The sequence below is a fragment of the Hoplias malabaricus genome, chromosome 16 (genome assembly GCF_029633855.1).
Source record: "Hoplias malabaricus isolate fHopMal1 chromosome 16, fHopMal1.hap1, whole genome shotgun sequence".
NCBI lineage: Eukaryota > Metazoa > Chordata > Actinopteri > Characiformes > Erythrinidae > Hoplias > Hoplias malabaricus.
In genome coordinates, this window is record NC_089815.1 from 14459216 (window position 1) to 14478781 (window position 19566).

The 19566-nt window shown below is 36.2% G+C and overlaps 1 protein-coding gene across 1 annotated transcript in view; it reads right to left on the bottom strand.

The window, feature by feature from the left end:
• The window catches only part of fbn2b (fibrillin 2b), a 131813-nt gene that overhangs the window by 43675 nt on the left and 68572 nt on the right, over nt 1-19566 (bottom strand). Inside the window, exons 13-31 of the mRNA XM_066647244.1 lie at nt 18766-18885; nt 18565-18690; nt 18195-18317; nt 16886-17161; nt 15055-15108; nt 14207-14332; nt 10747-10872; nt 10395-10514; nt 8624-8761; nt 6567-6617; nt 6273-6398; nt 5781-6008; nt 5129-5254; nt 4603-4731; nt 4362-4487; nt 1282-1407; nt 979-1101; nt 330-455; nt 77-202 (exon numbers count right to left, since the gene is read on the bottom strand). Of these exons, the coding sequence (XP_066503341.1) occupies nt 77-202; nt 330-455; nt 979-1101; nt 1282-1407; nt 4362-4487; nt 4603-4731; nt 5129-5254; nt 5781-6008; nt 6273-6398; nt 6567-6617; nt 8624-8761; nt 10395-10514; nt 10747-10872; nt 14207-14332; nt 15055-15108; nt 16886-17161; nt 18195-18317; nt 18565-18690; nt 18766-18885 (2496 nt within the window). The remainder of the gene's footprint in view (nt 1-76; nt 203-329; nt 456-978; nt 1102-1281; nt 1408-4361; nt 4488-4602; nt 4732-5128; nt 5255-5780; nt 6009-6272; nt 6399-6566; nt 6618-8623; nt 8762-10394; nt 10515-10746; nt 10873-14206; nt 14333-15054; nt 15109-16885; nt 17162-18194; nt 18318-18564; nt 18691-18765; nt 18886-19566) is intronic.

Below are 19566 nucleotides of genomic sequence, written 5' to 3' on the forward strand. Positions count from 1 at the left end.
ATTTGTTGTAGAGTATGCTTGGCCTGACCAGAAACAAACACAACACACATTCAAACACACACAAACACAAACAAACCTGTACAGCCAGTAGAGCCCTTCTTGACAAAGTAGCCCAGCTGGCAGTGACAGATGAAGGAGCCCTTGGTGTTCTCACAGTCACCGTGAAGACAGATGTTGGGGTTGAGGTCACACTCATTGACATCTATAAAAGTCATATACAAATGTGCACAAACAAACAGGTGAGTTCATTCCACTGATTTTAATGTAAAATACATGCAGTGTGTGTACAAGTGTGTGTTTGTGTGTGAAAGGCAGAAGTGTATTCTGACCCACGCAGGTGCGCATGTCCATTGAGGCCATGAAGCCATCGAAGCAGAGGCAACGATACTCTCCTGGGATATTGCTGCACTGACCACCATCACAGATATCAGGTGTGTCCTCACACTCGTCAATATCTGAGGAGAGAAACAGCACAGGATCCAGTGTGCTTAATTATGTTTACTTGATAAAAAGTACATCAAATTATATTTAAATTCAATTTAATTTTATTGGTCTACAGTTTTAAATAACCTTTTGCTGAATGCAGCTTTCGAGAAAAAAGTGCCAGAGAGGTAACAGTGGTAAAAATATAGCTCACATCATGAAGTAGATACCTTGAGGGTCAACACTCAAAAAGGAAACATATATTCTGGTCTACATCAGAACATATGATAGGAGCAGTATAAACGAGTGAATAAATGAGTGTGCAATAATAAGCACTCAACAAAAGAATATATATGAGAAGTCTATTCATTAAATAATTAAAAACAATGGATATGATTACAAGCCTATCAAAGTGAGTATGAGAGTTAAAGCTATGAAAAACCAACACTACTGTTAGAATATAGAATAGATAGAATAGAATAGACTATCAAGGCAAGGCACAAAAACTCCTCATATTAGGGGTAGGCTTAGGAAATAAATGTGTGTGTTGTGTACCAGCACAAGTGCGGAGGTCCGGCATCAGAGCGTATCCTTCACTGCAACTGCATTCATAACTGCCCTCTGAGTTTGTACAATGTGTGTCACAGCCTCCATTCATGATGGTACACTCATCAATATCTAACAATATAGAAAAAAAGATCAATATACAACACATCATGCCACATTATATAGTATGTGTTATATCTCGCTGAAGAGAAAGTACATCTTCAAGAAACTCAGAAGCTCTATATAATAGCAACTGGCACTAATCTATTCATTGATTAATGCTGTAAAAAAAGATGATGAAATTTGACTCACCCACACAGCCCTGTCTGTCTGGAGTGGCCTGATAACCTGTATCACATGAGCATTGGTAGAATCCCACAGTGTTGACACACTGACCATTCTTACAGAGGTTATCACTCAGTTCACACTCGTTTACATCTGCAACAAAGAGTGAGGAATAAAAGTGGAGAAAATCAATGGCCTCTTAGTGAAGGAACGACATTCAAATGTTAAACTTTTTCCTGTTTATTACAATCCAGCATATAAAACATAATAACAATTATCAGAGTAGAAAACCTTACTGCATGCCGTAGGCTGTAATCAGACAGAGAGCGGATTCATATTAAAATGCCCTTATATCCTTTGGCAAGATGGAGATTCCACAGACCAATTCCAATTTTTGTTTGCTTGATTTGTGACAAGGATTGCTAAACTTCTACCACAGATCATGAACTGATCTAATTTACAATTAACTTACAAAAAAAATATCACATCTCAGCCACACACCAGCTGACACTGCATATATACTGCTCTGGTGTGGCAACAAGACTGCACATGGGTGTAATAAAGACACTACCTGCATCCTCCAATAAGAATCATATTCTGCTAAGACCATTCTAAATAATCATGATAATCATGACTGATTTCATACATGACATTATGGAAATGTCTCTCAAACACCAGCTAGTATTGGCTGGATTCATTTGCATGAAGTTCAGCTCTGCTCATCCACATATGTAAGAACTTCAATATATATATTTAAGTTCTTATATACATATATTTTGTAGTTTAGGGGGAAGATAAATGTGTAGTGTGGTACGAGGAAAGCGAAATTAAGAGGAATCTGTTAATTTGCTGATAGAAAGTTTCAGGAGAGCTTTAGCGTCTAGGCTAGAATATAGAGGGATTAAAGAGGAGCTGTACGAAAGAGAGAGAGACAGAGAGAGAATCAGAATAAGAGTTAGTCAAGATATTTAATACATATTTCAGCATAATTAAAATGTGATTTATCTTCTCAAATCAACAGTAGTGTAACCGGTGAAAACTGCTAACACTTCAGTAGACTCCATAATACGTGTGGATTATGGAAGAAAGTTCTGGCCAAATTTGGTAAAATTATGAATTAACTTTCCTTTAACCCTTTGGGTCTAAGGACATGTTCTCAATTTTCTGAAATTCACCTTTAAAGCAATCTCAGTTCTCTCATTAAGAGAGGCCCATTGACCTAGAGCATGTTATGTAGAGATAATTGGTCTCTAACCCTGAAAAAAATTTAGAATATCTTTATTTCTCTTATGAAAACATCCCTTTACTCATGTGGATGAATTGTTTTGGTGACTGAAATAGTTTTATCAGTCTTAAAAACAAGCGAATACACCAGTTAGACACGGCAATAGGCTGAGGAGGCGTGTCTCAAGCTTATACATGGGCTCGCAATTCGGGATATACAGTATCGCGTACATTCGTGATGACATACAATCGAAAGAGCAGTTTCTACACATTCAGAGAGTGTTTGAATTGTATTTCTGCGCTGTGTTATCGCTAAGATATTAATAGACACATTGCGAATGGTCGTATTTTACGTGCCGACCCCAGAGGGTTAAAGTACCAGTTGATTTAATGTGGCAGTGGATTCAATGTATCAGTGTATGTGAGGTTGCATAGAGTAATGTGGCAGTAAATTTAAAGTATCAGTGTATTTAATGTTTTATTAGGATTAACATAGCACAGAATTTAATGCAGTACATCATTTAATGTACTACAGCTTTATTACTAATGCCACCAAGCAGTTTATAAACTACATTTAAACATTATTAACAGGTTTTCAAGCCAACTTAAAGTTCCTTTCTAGTTAATTATAAACATTATAAAATGTTTCCTTATACTGCTTCTATGGTTTATGCCAGTGGTTGCCAACCATTCGATTGCAATCGACAACGTCAATCTCCAAGACTATTAGAATTGATTGCGATATATCATGGTTGCTTCAGTTATCACATTTAAGTTACTATAGCTGCCTCATTCTGTATCCACAGTGGTTCACTAGCTAGTTATAAAGCTGCTTACATATAAAGCTGTTTGTGTCCACAAATTGTGAAGCACAAATTCATGACCTGACCAATAGTGCTATTGCTCGTACTGTCTCTGCCTTTTCTGAGCCAACATGGTGGCAGCACAGACGGTTTCTGTTACAAAATGAAATATATTATACAAATATATAAATGCAGATTACAAATTACAAAACAAGAGATAGTCACACTGTACCCCAGTGCTTTGTTGAGTTGTGCTACCTTGTCAAAATGTTCAACCATAGTGTTACCACATGCGCCTAAGTAAAATGTTAGGTAGAATATTTGGATATGCTAAAAGAAGTGCATCCAGAAAATGCTTCCAACAAAATTATATACAGGAGATCTGCACAGTCTAAATCTCCATATAAAGGGAAAGATAAATTAAATACAAGTATTTACAGTGATAAAAAATGTTTTTTCTTTTGCACATTTGATTAAAAATGTACATTTTTGGAATGCTGGCACATTTTTGTATAATAATTGTATAATGCACCTCAGGCAAACAGATTTACCATGAAAAACACATGAAAACTTTCAGATTTGTGGGTCTGAGCATGTGGATAGGTTAGGTATCTATAGGTTGCACAACATGTCAGCACAACACCTGTTTTGCATAGAGCTGTGCAGTGTACAGCCTCGGGCACTAGGTACCACCATTGCCAACACTCAGCTACACATAAATGAAGTAGGTAAATGGTTTCATTTTATGTTATTGGAAGCCAAGGGGACATATAAAGCTTTGCTATTTTAAGCAGCCTAATCCTAGCATTTATGGTGGTAGAGCTTTCATTTTTTTAGTTTTCAAAAGGTGATGATTATGTAAAATGTTTGGTGACCACTGGGTATGCTGTATTTAAGCAATATCTTATATCTTATATAATATCAATATCTAAGATTAAGCAATAAGTTTGTAACCACTGGAACCACTTTAACATACACTGACCTACATGCTGCACATTGTTTTCAAAGCACTCAAAAAGGCCTACCAAAAAGGACATTTTTTAGGATAAGCAATATATGTTAGGGGGAGATTATGTGTACCTTCACAGGATGAACCTTCAGGACTGAGCTGGTGACCTCGTGGACATTCACACTCATAACTGCCCTCAGTGTTTAAACAGGTTCCTCCACGACAAAGCAGGGGATCTCTCTCACATTCATCAATGTCTGAGAGAGAGAGGGCAAAGTGGAAAAAGAGGGGGGTGGGGGGTCCACCACTGAACCTTTTTAGAAAACATTTGGGAAATCTGTTCATCTCCAATCTTTTAGAGTAGAGACTTACCCATGCAGTTCTTCATCATCATGAAACCACTCTCATAGCCTTCGAAGCATTCACACTCAAAGCTGCCAGGTGTGTTCACACACATTCCCTGACCACACAGGTCCGGAGAAATAGCACACTCGTCAATATCTATGAGAGAGAGAGTTACAGGGTGTTAAAAGGGTGATAAGAATATTATCAAGTTCTTTTAATTAAATTACAATACAATACATGCATTTTAATCTTTGAACTGAGTGCATTACATCATGCGTATTTAAACAGTATTTTAATTAAAGCCTAAATGTGTGGATGTGTGAACTGTAGTGAGATATATGGACATAGTATGATTTATATTATCAAGATACAATAATATAAAAATCTGTATTCCAGTCCATTTAAAAGAACATTGAATTACAGTTATATTATAAAAACACAACCGTGGCATTATACTACTATAGATGAAGATTCACTTATTTATTTATATGGTGAATAAATTGGTTTCTGAACAGAAATACAGCTTAATGCAATATATGTGGCTTTTGCTTACCTGTGCAGTTTCTCTCCTCCATGGTCAGAGCAAAGCCACTATTGCAGCGACACTTGAAGCTGCCGATGGTGTTCCGGCATGTTCCATGTGTACACAGACCCTTAAAGACTTTACATTCATTCACATCTAAATAGAGGAGACACATAAAACCACAGAAACACCAGTGAAATGGAATGACTTTCACAAAAGGTACATAACCTATAATGACATCTGTGGCCAAAATGGGTACACTTTAAAGTAGCAGAATTCACAAACAAAAACTGGTGGCTATAAGGTGTTTTACGGCGGGCAAATGAACTATTAACATCCTAAAGTTCAGAAGAACATTATATATTACTTAACATACACAACATTCAGTGAATGAACAATACTAAATAATAATGCTAAACTCTAGCTTTATTCCTCTGTAGCAATCAGTTCTATTTGTGATTGTTTTGATATGATAAGTACCTTTTGTTTTTGTACCTTAGTATTGATTAATTGCTGTTGTGTAGAGTAGTGGGTAATGAAGTTGTTTTCTGTACAGAAGACTAAGGTTTCATTCCCTGCCCGGATTACCACACATTACACCAATAAAAGTCCTTAGGAAAAGCTTTATGCATTGAATTAATTCCAGAAAATAATTATGGTAAAGTTTTTTTTTTGGGTTTACCTTTGTAGAAGGGTCTACCAGTGAGAATATCCCCTCTGTTTGCGAATCCAGGACCTCTGGGGCAAATTGTCCGGTATTCTGGAGTTCCAGTTTTGGGACAGGCCTCGCACTCCAGCCCCCATGCAGCCCCCACAGAGCAACAACACATATCAACCCTGTATCGCCCTGGCAAAGGCTCTCCACACTCATCCTCATCCCACTTCATATAACACTGTTCATTGCGTACATCTGAAGGGAAACAAACAGTTTATCTCTTCGGACATACTGCATATACTGTATTTCTCATTTTTGGCTGATTTAAAATGGTTAGGTATATTTAATTTTGGCTTAAAAAAAGCCCAAACTTAAAACTCAAAACTATCTATGTTCTGGTTATAAAAGTAATTCACTACCTAACTACTTATGTGAATATATTAATACATGTTTAATATATAACAAAAAATAGTAAATTATAAACCCTTGTGAGCTAAGGGTTGTAGTTGCAATTCTCACCTACGCAAGTGCGTCCACCCTCATCCAGCGTGAGTCCCTCAGGGCATTCACAGCGGAATGAGCCATGTGTGTTCACACACACACCATTAGTACACACACCCGGGAAAACCTCACACTCATTAATGTCTAATGAGAAAAAAATAACACATTTTAAAAACATTTCACAAGCTTTTTATCATGACCCTATCAAAGGAAAATATATGTAAAATGTTTCTGTATAACAAAAATGCAAAAAAAGAAAACAAACTACTCTAACTCTGCGTGCATATGTCGACATGCTTGTTTGTGATTTACCTTCACAAATGAGACCCTTCATCCGTGCAAGTCCGCGAGGACAGGCAGTGTCTGGAGAAAGTGAAAGAAGAGTAATAAATGTCACACACAGTGCTATACAAGACTGTGTATGTACTTTTTTAATGCAGTATTAATGTGGAGATACATGCAATATATATATGGGATATATAATTATGTAAGTATTTAATAAATATTATTATATATGTTTAGATTAATATTTTTTATATTTTCAAATATATTTGACTATTCTTTATTAATATTTAAATGCATTGTTGTAAAATAATAAGAATATCTATTATTTTTATATTTTATTACTATTATCAATAGGGCAGCACGGTGGCGCAGCAGGTAGTGTCACAGTCACACAGCTCCAGGGACCTGGAGGTTGTGGGTTCAAGTCCCACTGTCCAGTGACTGCCTGTGAGGAGTTTGGTGTGTTCTACCCGTGTCCGTGTGGGTTTCCTCCGGGTGCTCCGGTTTCCTCCCACGGTCCATAAACACATGTTGGTAGGTGGGTTAGTGACACAAAAAAGTGTGAGTGTGTGAGTGAATGTGTCGCCCTGTGAAGGACTGTCGCCCCCTCCACGATATGTTCCTGCCCCACCGCGACCCTGAACTGCATAAGCAGTTACACACAATGAGTGAATGAATGAATTATTAACAATAATTATATATTGGGTTTTTTAATTACATTATTTTTACTGCAATATTATAACACAATAAATGGGTACATATGGGTTTCATATACGTCATATACAGACTTAAGAGATATGTGTACATATATCTAAAAATGGTATAACTTTAAAATAAGACTACAGTTATAAAGGTTTATAAATGGTTTAAAAACCTGTCTATTACATGGTTATTAATTAGGGTGTAAGGTCATTAATAATCGTTTGTAACACAGAGATAAAAAGGAAAACAGTGACCTCTTTTCTGTTTATTAGTAAAAGTGTCAGATAACTTACTGAAAATGTCAATTTAAAGAATAGGCTAAGACTAAAGAATGTGAATTTAGTCAGTTTCCTATGTTAAGGTACATCACATTAACACTGATGTAGAAAAAGTCACTCTGTTGGTGGTTAATCCATTGAATGGTTAAACTTATAAACAAATATGTGATGAGGCCAACAAGCTTAATGCCAACTGATGGAGGAAACAAAGTAAGGTCAGTTTTTGGCAAGACCTGACGTTTAAAAATGTAGATCGGGGTCCTCAAACATTTTAATCAAAGGGCCAACTCAGTGTTTTTCAGTCTTTCAGGTGTCAGACTGCCACCAGAGATGAAAACATCTAGAAAAAACACTATATATTATCTCATAAATATTTTGAAGTTAAAGATGTTTACCAAGACTAAAGTAATAATATTTTGAAAATGTGAAGTCAATTTGAAGTACAGGATGGCAGTTCGTTCCGCTTGCGCAACTACATTGAGTTATATGGTACATGTTTGTGAGTGCACCAGGAAAACTTTTCGCTGAAAAGTGCAGATATTATATCTCAAAAAAGCTGGACTGAATCATAGATGGTGGCACTGCCCCTTAATTAATACAAGATGTGATGTGGATGGCATCTCTTTTTAGAGCACTGTCTCCTTACAGCCACAGCCTCTCACATGTCAGGGAGAAATGATAAAGCCAATCCTATTAGCGATGTGGGCTCGGATGGCAGGACTCCCTACAGAATGGAACCTTAACTGTTTGTACAAAATACATTGTCTAGACACCAACGGTGCATTGTATTGTGATTGCTAGGGACAATTCAATAGTCGCTGGATTGGTATAGAGACATGTCCATTCCATCTCTTCCCAAATCTATTCCCTTAGCCAAACCACATGCTTTTGCTGTAGTTTAAAGGGCCGGATAAATGAAAGCAGCGGGCCATATGTGATCCACGGGCCGTAGTTTGAAGACCACTGGTGTAGATGGATATGGTTTCATTATTTGGTAAACAAAGGTCATTGTTGTTGTATAATAAAGAGATTTTAAACAATTTATAAATATCTATAAGTATAGTTTTATTCTAAAGTGGCACCTAAATAAATGTGTTTACTTACCAATTTCACAGCGTTCACATGGACTTCCCCATGCAGCACCCAGAGTAGAGCAGCATTCTGATTTGAGCGTGGCTCCATTGATGTTGACCTCACAGCGCCCATCCTGTATATTCAGCCAACAGGTACCTTTCATACTGTCTGAATTACAGAGAAAATGACAGAAAATGTTGGAGTATGTATTTGTGTGTACAGCTGTTCTAGATTATGGAGGGATTTTTGTGAAAATATTATATAATTAAACAAATAAAAAAATGTATTAAAAGGAGAATTTATTAATTAAATGTTTCATTAAATAATTAAAAATTGAAGTAAAATCTTAAGTATTTGTATGTGATTAATTTAATCATGATTTAAATGAGCATGTTAAATATTTTTAACTGAATTATTTAAATCATTTAATTAAGTATGTAACTATTTATGCATTTATTTCATGTCCATTGCAGCCTTGCACCATGAAACAATTAAATCTGTCAATATTATCCATCATCCATCAGTGGACGAGCTTAACTCCAATCCATACTAGATAGTCATATCTGTTTTGTAATGTTTGATGATACTAAAATATATTGTATGCAAAATAAATAAATAATCACTGATTTGGAAAAGAATATGGAACTAGATGGTAAGTGAAAAGCCCACAATATAAATACAATCCATTTAAATCCCCTGAATTGCAATTGCTGATGCACATAGCAGGAAAAACTCCACTGAAAAACTTAGGTACTGTATATTTAAGAAATTATATATTTAAGAGACAAGTCTACATGTCACTGACTATTATATCCTGTACTGACTGTCAAATGCCACATGGTGTGCACAAACATAGGGTAATGAGAAAATAAATATCCCTTACCTGAGCCACATAAGAACAATGTAAACTGCATTTACATCCCCCTGTGACTGCCCAATTTGATCCATTGTAATGGATCCCCTTATGGAGACTTTATTATCAGAAATAACAGCTTGCATGTTACGTGAACAAACGCTAAATTATACACACAATTTGATGTAAATGCCCTACAGTGTCTAGAGAAAATCTGAATTGTTTTCACTGATGGTTATAAGAACCAGATGTCTTAATGTTTAAGGCAGGGATTTTCAACCTATTGTTCTGGGGACAGGTTAGAGAAAACGCTAAAAAATAGATAAATATAATACTAATACTGTGGTGTCTCTGTCCTGACGGTCCTTAGCAATTCATTTTTACCCACTAGAATCTGGCGAATAATACTACTGATTTTTGAGTTGTGTGTTTATGTGTGTGCTGCATGTGTGTTTAGTCTTGGCATGCAGCGAGATGTGGTGTTGTGGGGGATTCACACTCTCAACGAAGGGGGTCTTCGCTACACAACAAGACCAAATTGTTTCTCATTCCCTTGCTTTATATGCTTTTAAGGGTTCAATAAAAGTAACTTAAAACATAGTAATGGCTCAGTTTTATTATCCGCCTTTGTTGAAATCACAATGGAATTTCTCTGACTTTTACAATATTGTATCTAATGGGCTGCATTAAAAATATTGTTTAAAGTTTCAAAATGTAAATGTTTATTTCTGAAAATGAATTTTTAAAGTAGAAACACAATTTACTGTAGATATAATTACCCTTTATGTCAACCAATTATTTAAAAAAATATCAGAAAATATCTGTAAATTTCTCAACAATTAAAATCTTTCTACATCACAGTTTCGGAATTATTTAGAAGAGCTCCAAATCATCACTTGAATAATGTGGTGATGATTAAGAAATTCAGCTTGCAGGGAAGATCCTTACCCACACAGATAGTGTTGGTGGAGTCCAGTTTGCTGCCATGAGAACACTCACAGGTGAAGGAGCCAGCCAGATTCCTGCATATCCCATTAATACAGGGACTGGACTCACACTCATTAATGTCTGAAAGACAAAGATGTTCAGGCAAAAATTTGGAAATAGGACAAAATATTAAAGTTGTCGTGTTCCAAAAAGATTAAAAGATTTTCAAATGATACATATGGGTTTAAAATCTTATTTGCTAAATGTGTTTGGCAATTTAAAAAATTATTCATTCTGTGTCAAAGATTTGCATATCTAAACAGAATACTGATTTATGAAGTGAAAAGTTGCCTGTAAGACAGTGACATATCACCTTCACAAGTCTCTGAATCTGGTTTGAAGACAAAGCCTTTGGGGCAGGAGCAGGTGAAACTGCCAGGTGTGTTCCTACAGAGGCCATTGTCACACAGCAGCCGGTTCACCAAACACTCATTAATGTCTGAAACAGAAGAAAACTAGAGAGATGAGGTACTGAATAGCTCTGGAAGGCAAAAACCACATCATATTTGATGGAGCTTCTTAAGTCCAGTGTACACTACTCCATGCTCTATGTAAAGCAGTTTAAGAATGTGTTTGCATAATATCAGATAGCCCTTTTAAAAAATAAATAGCCTAATTTTGAATTGTCATACATTCTAGCCAGGTTCAAAAAGGTTGCAGAACCTGAAAGGCTCTTTCCCAGCTGGAACCAAAGAATAGTAGGTTTTTCAATACAAACTTGGATTAAATCCATGGGTGTGTCAAGCTAAAGAAACTCAAGAATTACCCACATACTTAAGAGTTATGGGGGAGTGTTTTCAATTTCTAACTTTCAAACCAAAAAGACAATTGGAAAAAAAATAAAAAATAAAAATAGTCACTCTTTTTTCCGTGTCTGTGATCATTCCAGTTCTAGGTGCGTTCAAACCACTGCAAACACTAAATAAACCATGGGGCTTTCTTGACTCTAGAGAGATCCATTTATCTACAGTTCTGGGGTGTGTTTCCCGCACAAATACGGAGCCTAGCATTAAACTGCATTGTTAAACTATCGACCATTTCTCAAAACTGTTGTATTTTGCTAGTACCACAGTAGTTAAACCATGTTGATTTAAACAACTGTAGTCTGAACTAAAATGGTTTAAGATGTTTTTGGTCTGACTTACACATTTTGTAAAATTATGTGAAAATATGAGAGCTGTGACTGGAATGATTCATATTCTAATCATATATAATCAGCAGCAAAAAGAATAATGTTACTTGAATTACAAACTAATGTGTATTTTAAAATAAAATAACTAATAGTAGTAATAGGCAATGATTATTTTGTAATTTTTTATTTTGTGGTACCGTGGGCTACACTTGAAAACCATGCCTTTCTGTATCACACAGTAGTGGGTTTGAGGCCCAACTGTGTTCGCTGTATCATTTTTATAATGGCAACTGAAGCTCTCAATGATGAAAAGTTCACTAAAGTACTGCAAATTGCTCTCTGTTGCCTCTTCTGATATATGTATTTGTAGTATATTCCAACTTGATAACATCTTTTTACACACCCACACACATAAATAGTACAGTTAAAGAGCCTTTAGAAAAGGCTCCTCTTTGTAATAAATGGTTCCTCTATTTTTACAAATTTGAAATTGTAATAATAGAAGAACCCTTTTTTTGTTCCATATAGAACCCTTTTCTAAAAGTTGCTACATAGAACCAACTATAGCACATTCTCCATCAATATGAAGAACACTTTCATTATGCAAATAAACCTTTAATCATGCAAAGGTTCTTCAAGTGTTCATGGTTCTATATAGGACCATTTCCTGCCCATGGCTGGGCTGTCCCCTGAACCCCCAGAATACCCTTACTGTAAACTCATCTGCTCATCCTGCTGTCTCAACACAGAGACCCTCACCCCCAGACCCACTGGCTTTGAAGCATCTGCTGCCATTGCAGAAAATATCTCCTCAAATCCCCAATGCCTCCCACCCGCCAGAGAGTAATTAATATTGCTCTTTATTTGTATCAATATAATGTATCAGTATAATGAGTGACAATGAGTAACAATACCATTACATAGTGTGGGGAATGAAAGCTGCTAATCCTTAAATATTGTTCTCCTGTTGATTTCATTAAAACTGTGTTTTTAATAATGGTCGTTCAATTAAAAAAATCACGATGAGTTATTTAAAACCATGGGTTAAATGATGATTGTGTATTAAGATTAGGTTTTTTATATACATTTTTCAAATGTATTGTTATATATTTTAAATTAAATGTAAACATTAATAATTTATTGATTCTTTCATTATCTGTAACTGCTTATTCAGTTCAGGGTCGCGGTGGGTCCAGAGCCTACCTGGAATCATTGGGCGCAAGGCAGGAATATACCCTGGAGGGGGCGCCAATCCTTCACCAGGCAACACACACACATTCACTCACACCTACGGACACCTTTGAGTCGCCAATCCACCTACAAATGTGTGTTTTTGGACTGTGGGAGGAAACCAGAGCACCCAGAGGAAACGGGGAGAACACAGCTCACAAACAGTCACCTGGAGCAGGACTTGAACGCACAACTTCCATATCCCTGGAGCTGTGTGACTGCGACACTACTTGCTGCGACACCGTGCTGCCCTAACTTTAATAATAATAACATTTAATTTATTTATAGGCTACATGTGGTTCACAATATTTTTGGTGTTATTCAAAACTTTAAAACTACCCACTTTTTTATTAAATCATAGGTAACCATTATATAATTGTATTTATAATTTGCAAATATATATACATTAAACTACCCTAATTCTAATGTGCTTTCTGTCATCGATGATGTTGTCACCAGGAACTAAGCTTCTAACCACAGGTGTCACGCCTTCGTCCTGTCAGTCTGTTGTCCCCGCCATGTGCTTTATTTGCACATGGCTCTGTTTTGTTTATGTTCTAGTCTCCGCCTTTGTCCCGCCTCCTCGTCTGTCATGTGTTAACCCGTCCTCGTTATCTGTCCAGGTGTGTCTCGTTTGTGTCTGTATTTAAGCCCTCTTGTGTCACGTCCTGTTTGTCGTACATTTCTCATTTCACATTTATCCTATGTCTAGTCGGTCGTGTTTCCTGGTCTGTCCGTCTGTCTCCAGTTTCTCCGTGTTTGTTTCCCTAGTCGTTGTTTCGTGTCTCTCTCGTTACTTCGTTTACTCTTTAGTCTGTCAGTCCCGTTTGCCCTGTTTAGCTCCCCTTGTTTAGTGTAGCCTGCTTGGCTCCCTGTTTGTTTTCGTTTTGTTAAAGTCTCTTTGTTTTGTTGTTGTTTTCCTTTATTAAATATCCTGTGTTTTAGCGAGTGCGTCCGCCTCCCTCAATCCACCCCTCGCTCCTGACAACAGGTCTCAAGGTCTAGTTCCAACTACACAACAGTGTTTGCGAACGTTCGGTGGAACTACAGTTTGGAGAAACACCTGTGTCGTTTAATGATGGTTTGGACTATGCAAGTTACAAACATAGTTACCTCAATAGCTCCAATGACGGTTTTGAGAAACACTTGCATTGCAACTGCATCATTCAAATTTTGTAAGCTGCTAATGTGGTTAGCACCTATGCTTTTGGGAAACACACCCCTGGTTAAAACAGATAGAACTGAGAAGTGACAAAGCCTTAGTTCTTAGTTTAAAACTGGTTAAAACACAGGCCAGTTTGCTGGAAATAAACAAGGCTCTAAGAATCCTGAATGGAACAAATTGAAGATCCAGATTTCATTTGGTCGGAAAGGGCAGTGAATAATTTTTAAATCTGTGTGTGATACACACCCACGCAGTTTTTGCCACTGGAGTCAGACTCATAACCAATGTTGCAGATGCAGCGGTAACTTCCTCGCAAGTTCTCACACATCCCATTCTGACATATATCTGGGTCCAGAGCACACTCGTTTATGTCTGAGGAAAAAAAACAAATCTACAATGTTACACTGTAAACCTGAATAAGTTAGCAGAACTAAAAAAATTAAAAATTAATTAAGTTCGTAATCTAAAAAATGTCAGTAGTATGCATACATTTACTTTAAGTGTCTGGAACATTTCATGCTTAATACAACAAGAAAAATATGCATTTTTGGTACTCAATACTATTAAGTACTATTAACTAATTTAACCGTAAATTAATTCATTGTCAGTAACCAAGGCGCCAGTCCATCACAGGACACCACACGCTAACACACTAAACTTTTGAGGGCAGTGACCCGATATGGGTCTCGAATCCACAACCCCAGGACTCTGGAGCTATGTGACAGTGATTCTACCTGTTGCGCCACTGCCCCTTGCACTGAAATAAACACATGAACCTGTCCAAAGTCACTATAAGCAGTGAACTCCAGACCATTCACAATCTGGGCTGAAAATTCTTGCACTGGTCTTTTGTCTGTGGCTCCAGACATCACGCTGCATAAACCCATAACATTTAAGAGATTGGTTAAAATAACTGAATTGTTTAATTGAGTGAAACTTTTCAGTATATTTTAAGTTAGAATCACTCAATCTTATTAATTGTTTTGAACATTAGGTTTTACAGTGTAGATCTAGAAAAATAGACATGAAACAGGGATGGAAAAAGACTGTGATTACATATATGTGTATCTCTGCATGCATGTTTATGCGCACACCTCTTCCATCTGCGGTAATGCCAATTCCACTACTGCAAACAGCCTGGAACTCAGCTGGAGGGAACAAAAGATAAAAAACAATCATTTTATAATACATACAATAACAAATATGTACATACACTATAAATATGTAAAACAAATTGCAATATTTAGAAAATAATGAGTTAAATAATGTGTTAACATTATACATTTTAGGAAGAGAGACTGTGTTGAGTAAAACTGCTGTTTTATGCACTTTATACCAGAGTAAAAAATTAAATCACTGCCTTGTCATGTATGCCTTTTCTATTTTGGGCAGGAGTTCTGGGCTTTATGCACATTTCAAAGCAAAAACCCAACCCACTTCCTTATCCCCAGTTCACTCTACTCTGCAAGCTTCAGGACCCTCAGAGGACCAACAGACGAGTATGATTAGGGTGGTATATCATTCTCAGCACTGCAGTGACACTGACTGCAGTGTTGTGCTTATAAGTGTGATTTTTAAAGATTTTAGTGTGACTTAACAGCATCTTGTGTTCACTAATGGAAGCTTAGAAGATGACAAACATCTGACTGTCTGACTGAGGGCATTGTGTTTAAAAACTGAAGCAGGCAGACACTAAAACAACATTAAAACTACGATAAAACAATGATTAAAAACATTAATCGTGTTAATCACAATGACATTCTGTAATTAATCACGATTTTTAATTATATATTTCCTTGTTTTTCAGGGAATGAAGATAAAACAAATGGTTAGTGAAAACAGTTTTTTTACTTTATTATAATATTTCAGAGAAGCTTTTTATGTATTTGTATTTGAATCTCTTAATTTATAAGAGATAAATGAGTGAATTAACAAGGCACGAAAAAAAAGCCAAAGTTCTTGTAGCAGCAGCTGGAAATGTATGTTGGAGTAAGAAAAGGACTGCAGCATGTAGACGCCTGAAATTTTTCTATAAATTTTTATTCACTGTTTGAATTAGCAGAGTAACTCATTTGTAACTTGAACTGTTTAGTTTTGTATCACTTTCAATTTGTGTTTACTTTCATGCATTTAGCAGTCTCTTTAAGGACTACGTTTCATTTAAACAGTAGATAAATGTGCAGCTATATACTGCACAGCTGTGTGTCAGTCACAACAACAAAATTAATGATATTGGGCCAATATAATATGCCTCTATTAGATATATCATGGAAAATAAGATCAGTGTGAAATTAACTTTTGTGTCAAGCAGCAAAAAAGTTGTAAATGAAGCTTTATACCTCTATTCAAAACAAGCAAGTCTGAGCCGTTCAATTTGGCTCCCATTTAGCTTTTCTCTGTGCTTCCCTTGCACACCCCCTTTTAAATTCATACTACATGCTCCACCAAACAACTCACTCCAGAAAGTTACAGAGACAGTAACTCAAAATTCCTTTAAATTTCCTTTAGAGAGTAACTGTACATTGAAATATATGGATGTAGCATGTGTCTGACTGTATTTCAGGCAAAATTACTATTTATTTTGTCAAACGACTTATTATGTAAACTGATGCAATTGTTTAGTGCTGTGCTTAACAATTGCTGAATGAAATAAAGACATTCTAATGAAGCTAATATTGTCTGCTACTATATCTTTAAAAAAAGACACTAATTTTGGACAAGAAAATATAGCCTATACTTTAGGGATAAAAAACAAAAAACAATTGAGAGTAATTGTGATTAAATGCATTTTTTTTTATCTTTGTGCGTTTTCTTTGCTCTAGATATGCACAATTGTAGACATCTAAAATATTACAGGTTACACAAAGAAGTAAAAAGTAATACCAAACACATGAGCATTTCTAAATACTAGGCAAAAGTCTTTACCAGAGGTACGAGCGGGGCATGGCTGGCATGGCTGGCCGAAGCCGTGTTCAGGGTTGGCACAGCAGCACTCAGACTTGGTCACAGCCCCAGGAAAAGGACGCGAGCATGTACCCATTTTAATGGCTCCATAGCAGGTTGTGCGCATATGTGTGTCCACACACACTCTTCCATCCACATCAATGGCCAGGCCAGGTGGACACTCACAGCGAAAAGAGCCCTCAGAGTTAATACAGCGTCCATTCATACAGATTCCTGGTGTCTGACATTCATCAATGTCTGAGATTGAAAAATAAAAAAACCAAGATATTCAAAATACAGCTCAAATCAGATTAATTAATTATAGTCTCATTCCTTTAGGACACACAGCTTTTTACAAAAATAAAATTAATATATATATAAATATTTTACAATATTTACAATTTTTATATTTAAATATTTATTCAGCATATTTCCATCTTCTGTACTTGCTTGATCTGTTTAGTATATTACATTTCAACTACCTGTACAAGAATGTACTAAAATTATAGACGCCACTTCTATTGAAGGATTTCCACTACTTTAAACATTTTGTGGAATATCCATAGGAAAGTGTTGGACAATAAAATTAGAAGCTCTGAAACAGATGTACGTGAGCATAAAGTTCTCATGCGTTTTCTCCAATAATGTCACTCCATCCAATTCCATTGGGATGAGCTGGATATTTGTTAGCCCCTCACCAATGTTCTTATGGCGGAATGCAATCAAATCCTCAAAAAAATGTCCCAAACTCTAACCTAAAGCCTTCTTTAAAGCTTGGTCTGCTGAACTGAATTTGCTCGGTTTGCATTTCCACAAGCATGTTGTCACAGAATGAGTGCAGTGGCAGTGATAATTTAAATAGAAAATGGAGAGGCACTGTTTACCTTTTAACATTTCATTTGTCCATCTTTCTACCGTGATGAGTTTGAAATTTCAAATGCACTGTCACAGTGTGCAAATGCATAATATGCATACCATTTTAATTATCATTTTTGCATATATATTTTTGAATATGTTCATTCAAATAGGGAAATACAATATATTTTAAATAAAGATGCTCAAAGCATTCAACTCTCAGTTTAAATGAAATATCAGTAGATGTCTATGAAATTACAAATTACTGAATTAGAATTTTGAGCTCCAACGGCATTTACGTATAAAACTACTTAAATTCAAACTTTGGATTATGTTGCTATTTTACTGATTTATTTTTTTTTATTTGCTACAGATATGTTTCCATAATTTTGGTGGTAAATAATTGCTTCTAAATCTGAAATAGATATCTGCTCACCTGTACAGTATCGTCCATTTGGTGCCAGGGCAAAGCCATGTTTACAGATGCACTTGAAGCTGCCATCTTCATTTATACACATGCCATTCAGACACATGTTGGTGGTTGCACATTCATCATGATCTATAAAGAAAGGCGATAGAGTAAAATGTACAGTGCCATTCTTGCTGTTAAAGTATTCATATATGTTATGAAAAATAATGTAAAATGCTTATTAATTCTTGCACAAAACAAGTCCACATACCTCACTAATGCTTTTACATAAACGAAATAACATCAGTGTAGAGAAGTTAGTGAACCAACTTCAGTGTTACATCCAGTGGAAGCAGTGATATCCAATGAAAGTAAAGCGGTGAATTTGAATGCTCACCTATGCAGTTTTTACCATCAGGACTGATCTCAAAGCCAGCATTGCAGATGCACTGAAAGCTTCCATCTGTGTTTACACAGCGACCATTACGGCACATGACTCCATTAACAATACATTCATCGATGTCTGAAACAAAAAAAAAATTAATTGGTTATTGTGACTGGTAAGAGGAACCTTATCAATATATTTTGAAGTACATACCAATGCAGGCCTGTTTGGTGGCAGTGCCCTGGTAGCCCTCATGACATTTGCAGTGGTACGATCCCTGAGTGTTAACACAGTCTCCATTCACACAGGGATTACTGATACACTCATCCACATCTACAAGAGAATTACACGAGAGATTTCTTTGAAATGTAAAGTACATTACTAAAAAAATGTATTATTATTATCATTTTTACTACTACTACTATTGGGAGCAAAGCTTTGGGTATGTTATAAATAACACAATGAAAATTGCTCAGTCAAGCTAGGCAACAAATATTGATCAAATTATTTTCTGAATGGTATGATACATTGGAAGACTTTACAAATTGTACCTTGGCAATTCATTTTAAATTTCTCCTCCATCTCTTGGTTGAGGGCAAAATCCCTTTAATTATCAGGTTGTAAGTGGCTGCTTTTTCAGCTAGACATGTAGTCAAGAGTTCATTCTTGGATTTACACGAGTCTCTAGTTTTCACAAAGGCAGAGGTTTCCTTTGGCTTACAAGTCTCCCTTACAAGCCTTATATGGCTTGCCAACAGATCTATTTTACACCCAGTATTGAACTCTTTATGTGAAACTCCCTTAGAAACCATGACCCAGGTACCCTTAAAGTGGGTTTTGCTTAAAACTACCTTTTTTTCCTCAGCAAAATGGGTCTTGCTAGTGGTATTGTTGCCATCCATTGTCAAACAATCTCTCTAGCTTGGCTGACATGTCCTAAAACCATCACCTGTGTCCTGTTGGTGTTCTTGAGCAGTATGTGCCATTACCAAAGGCCATCCAGCATACTGACCA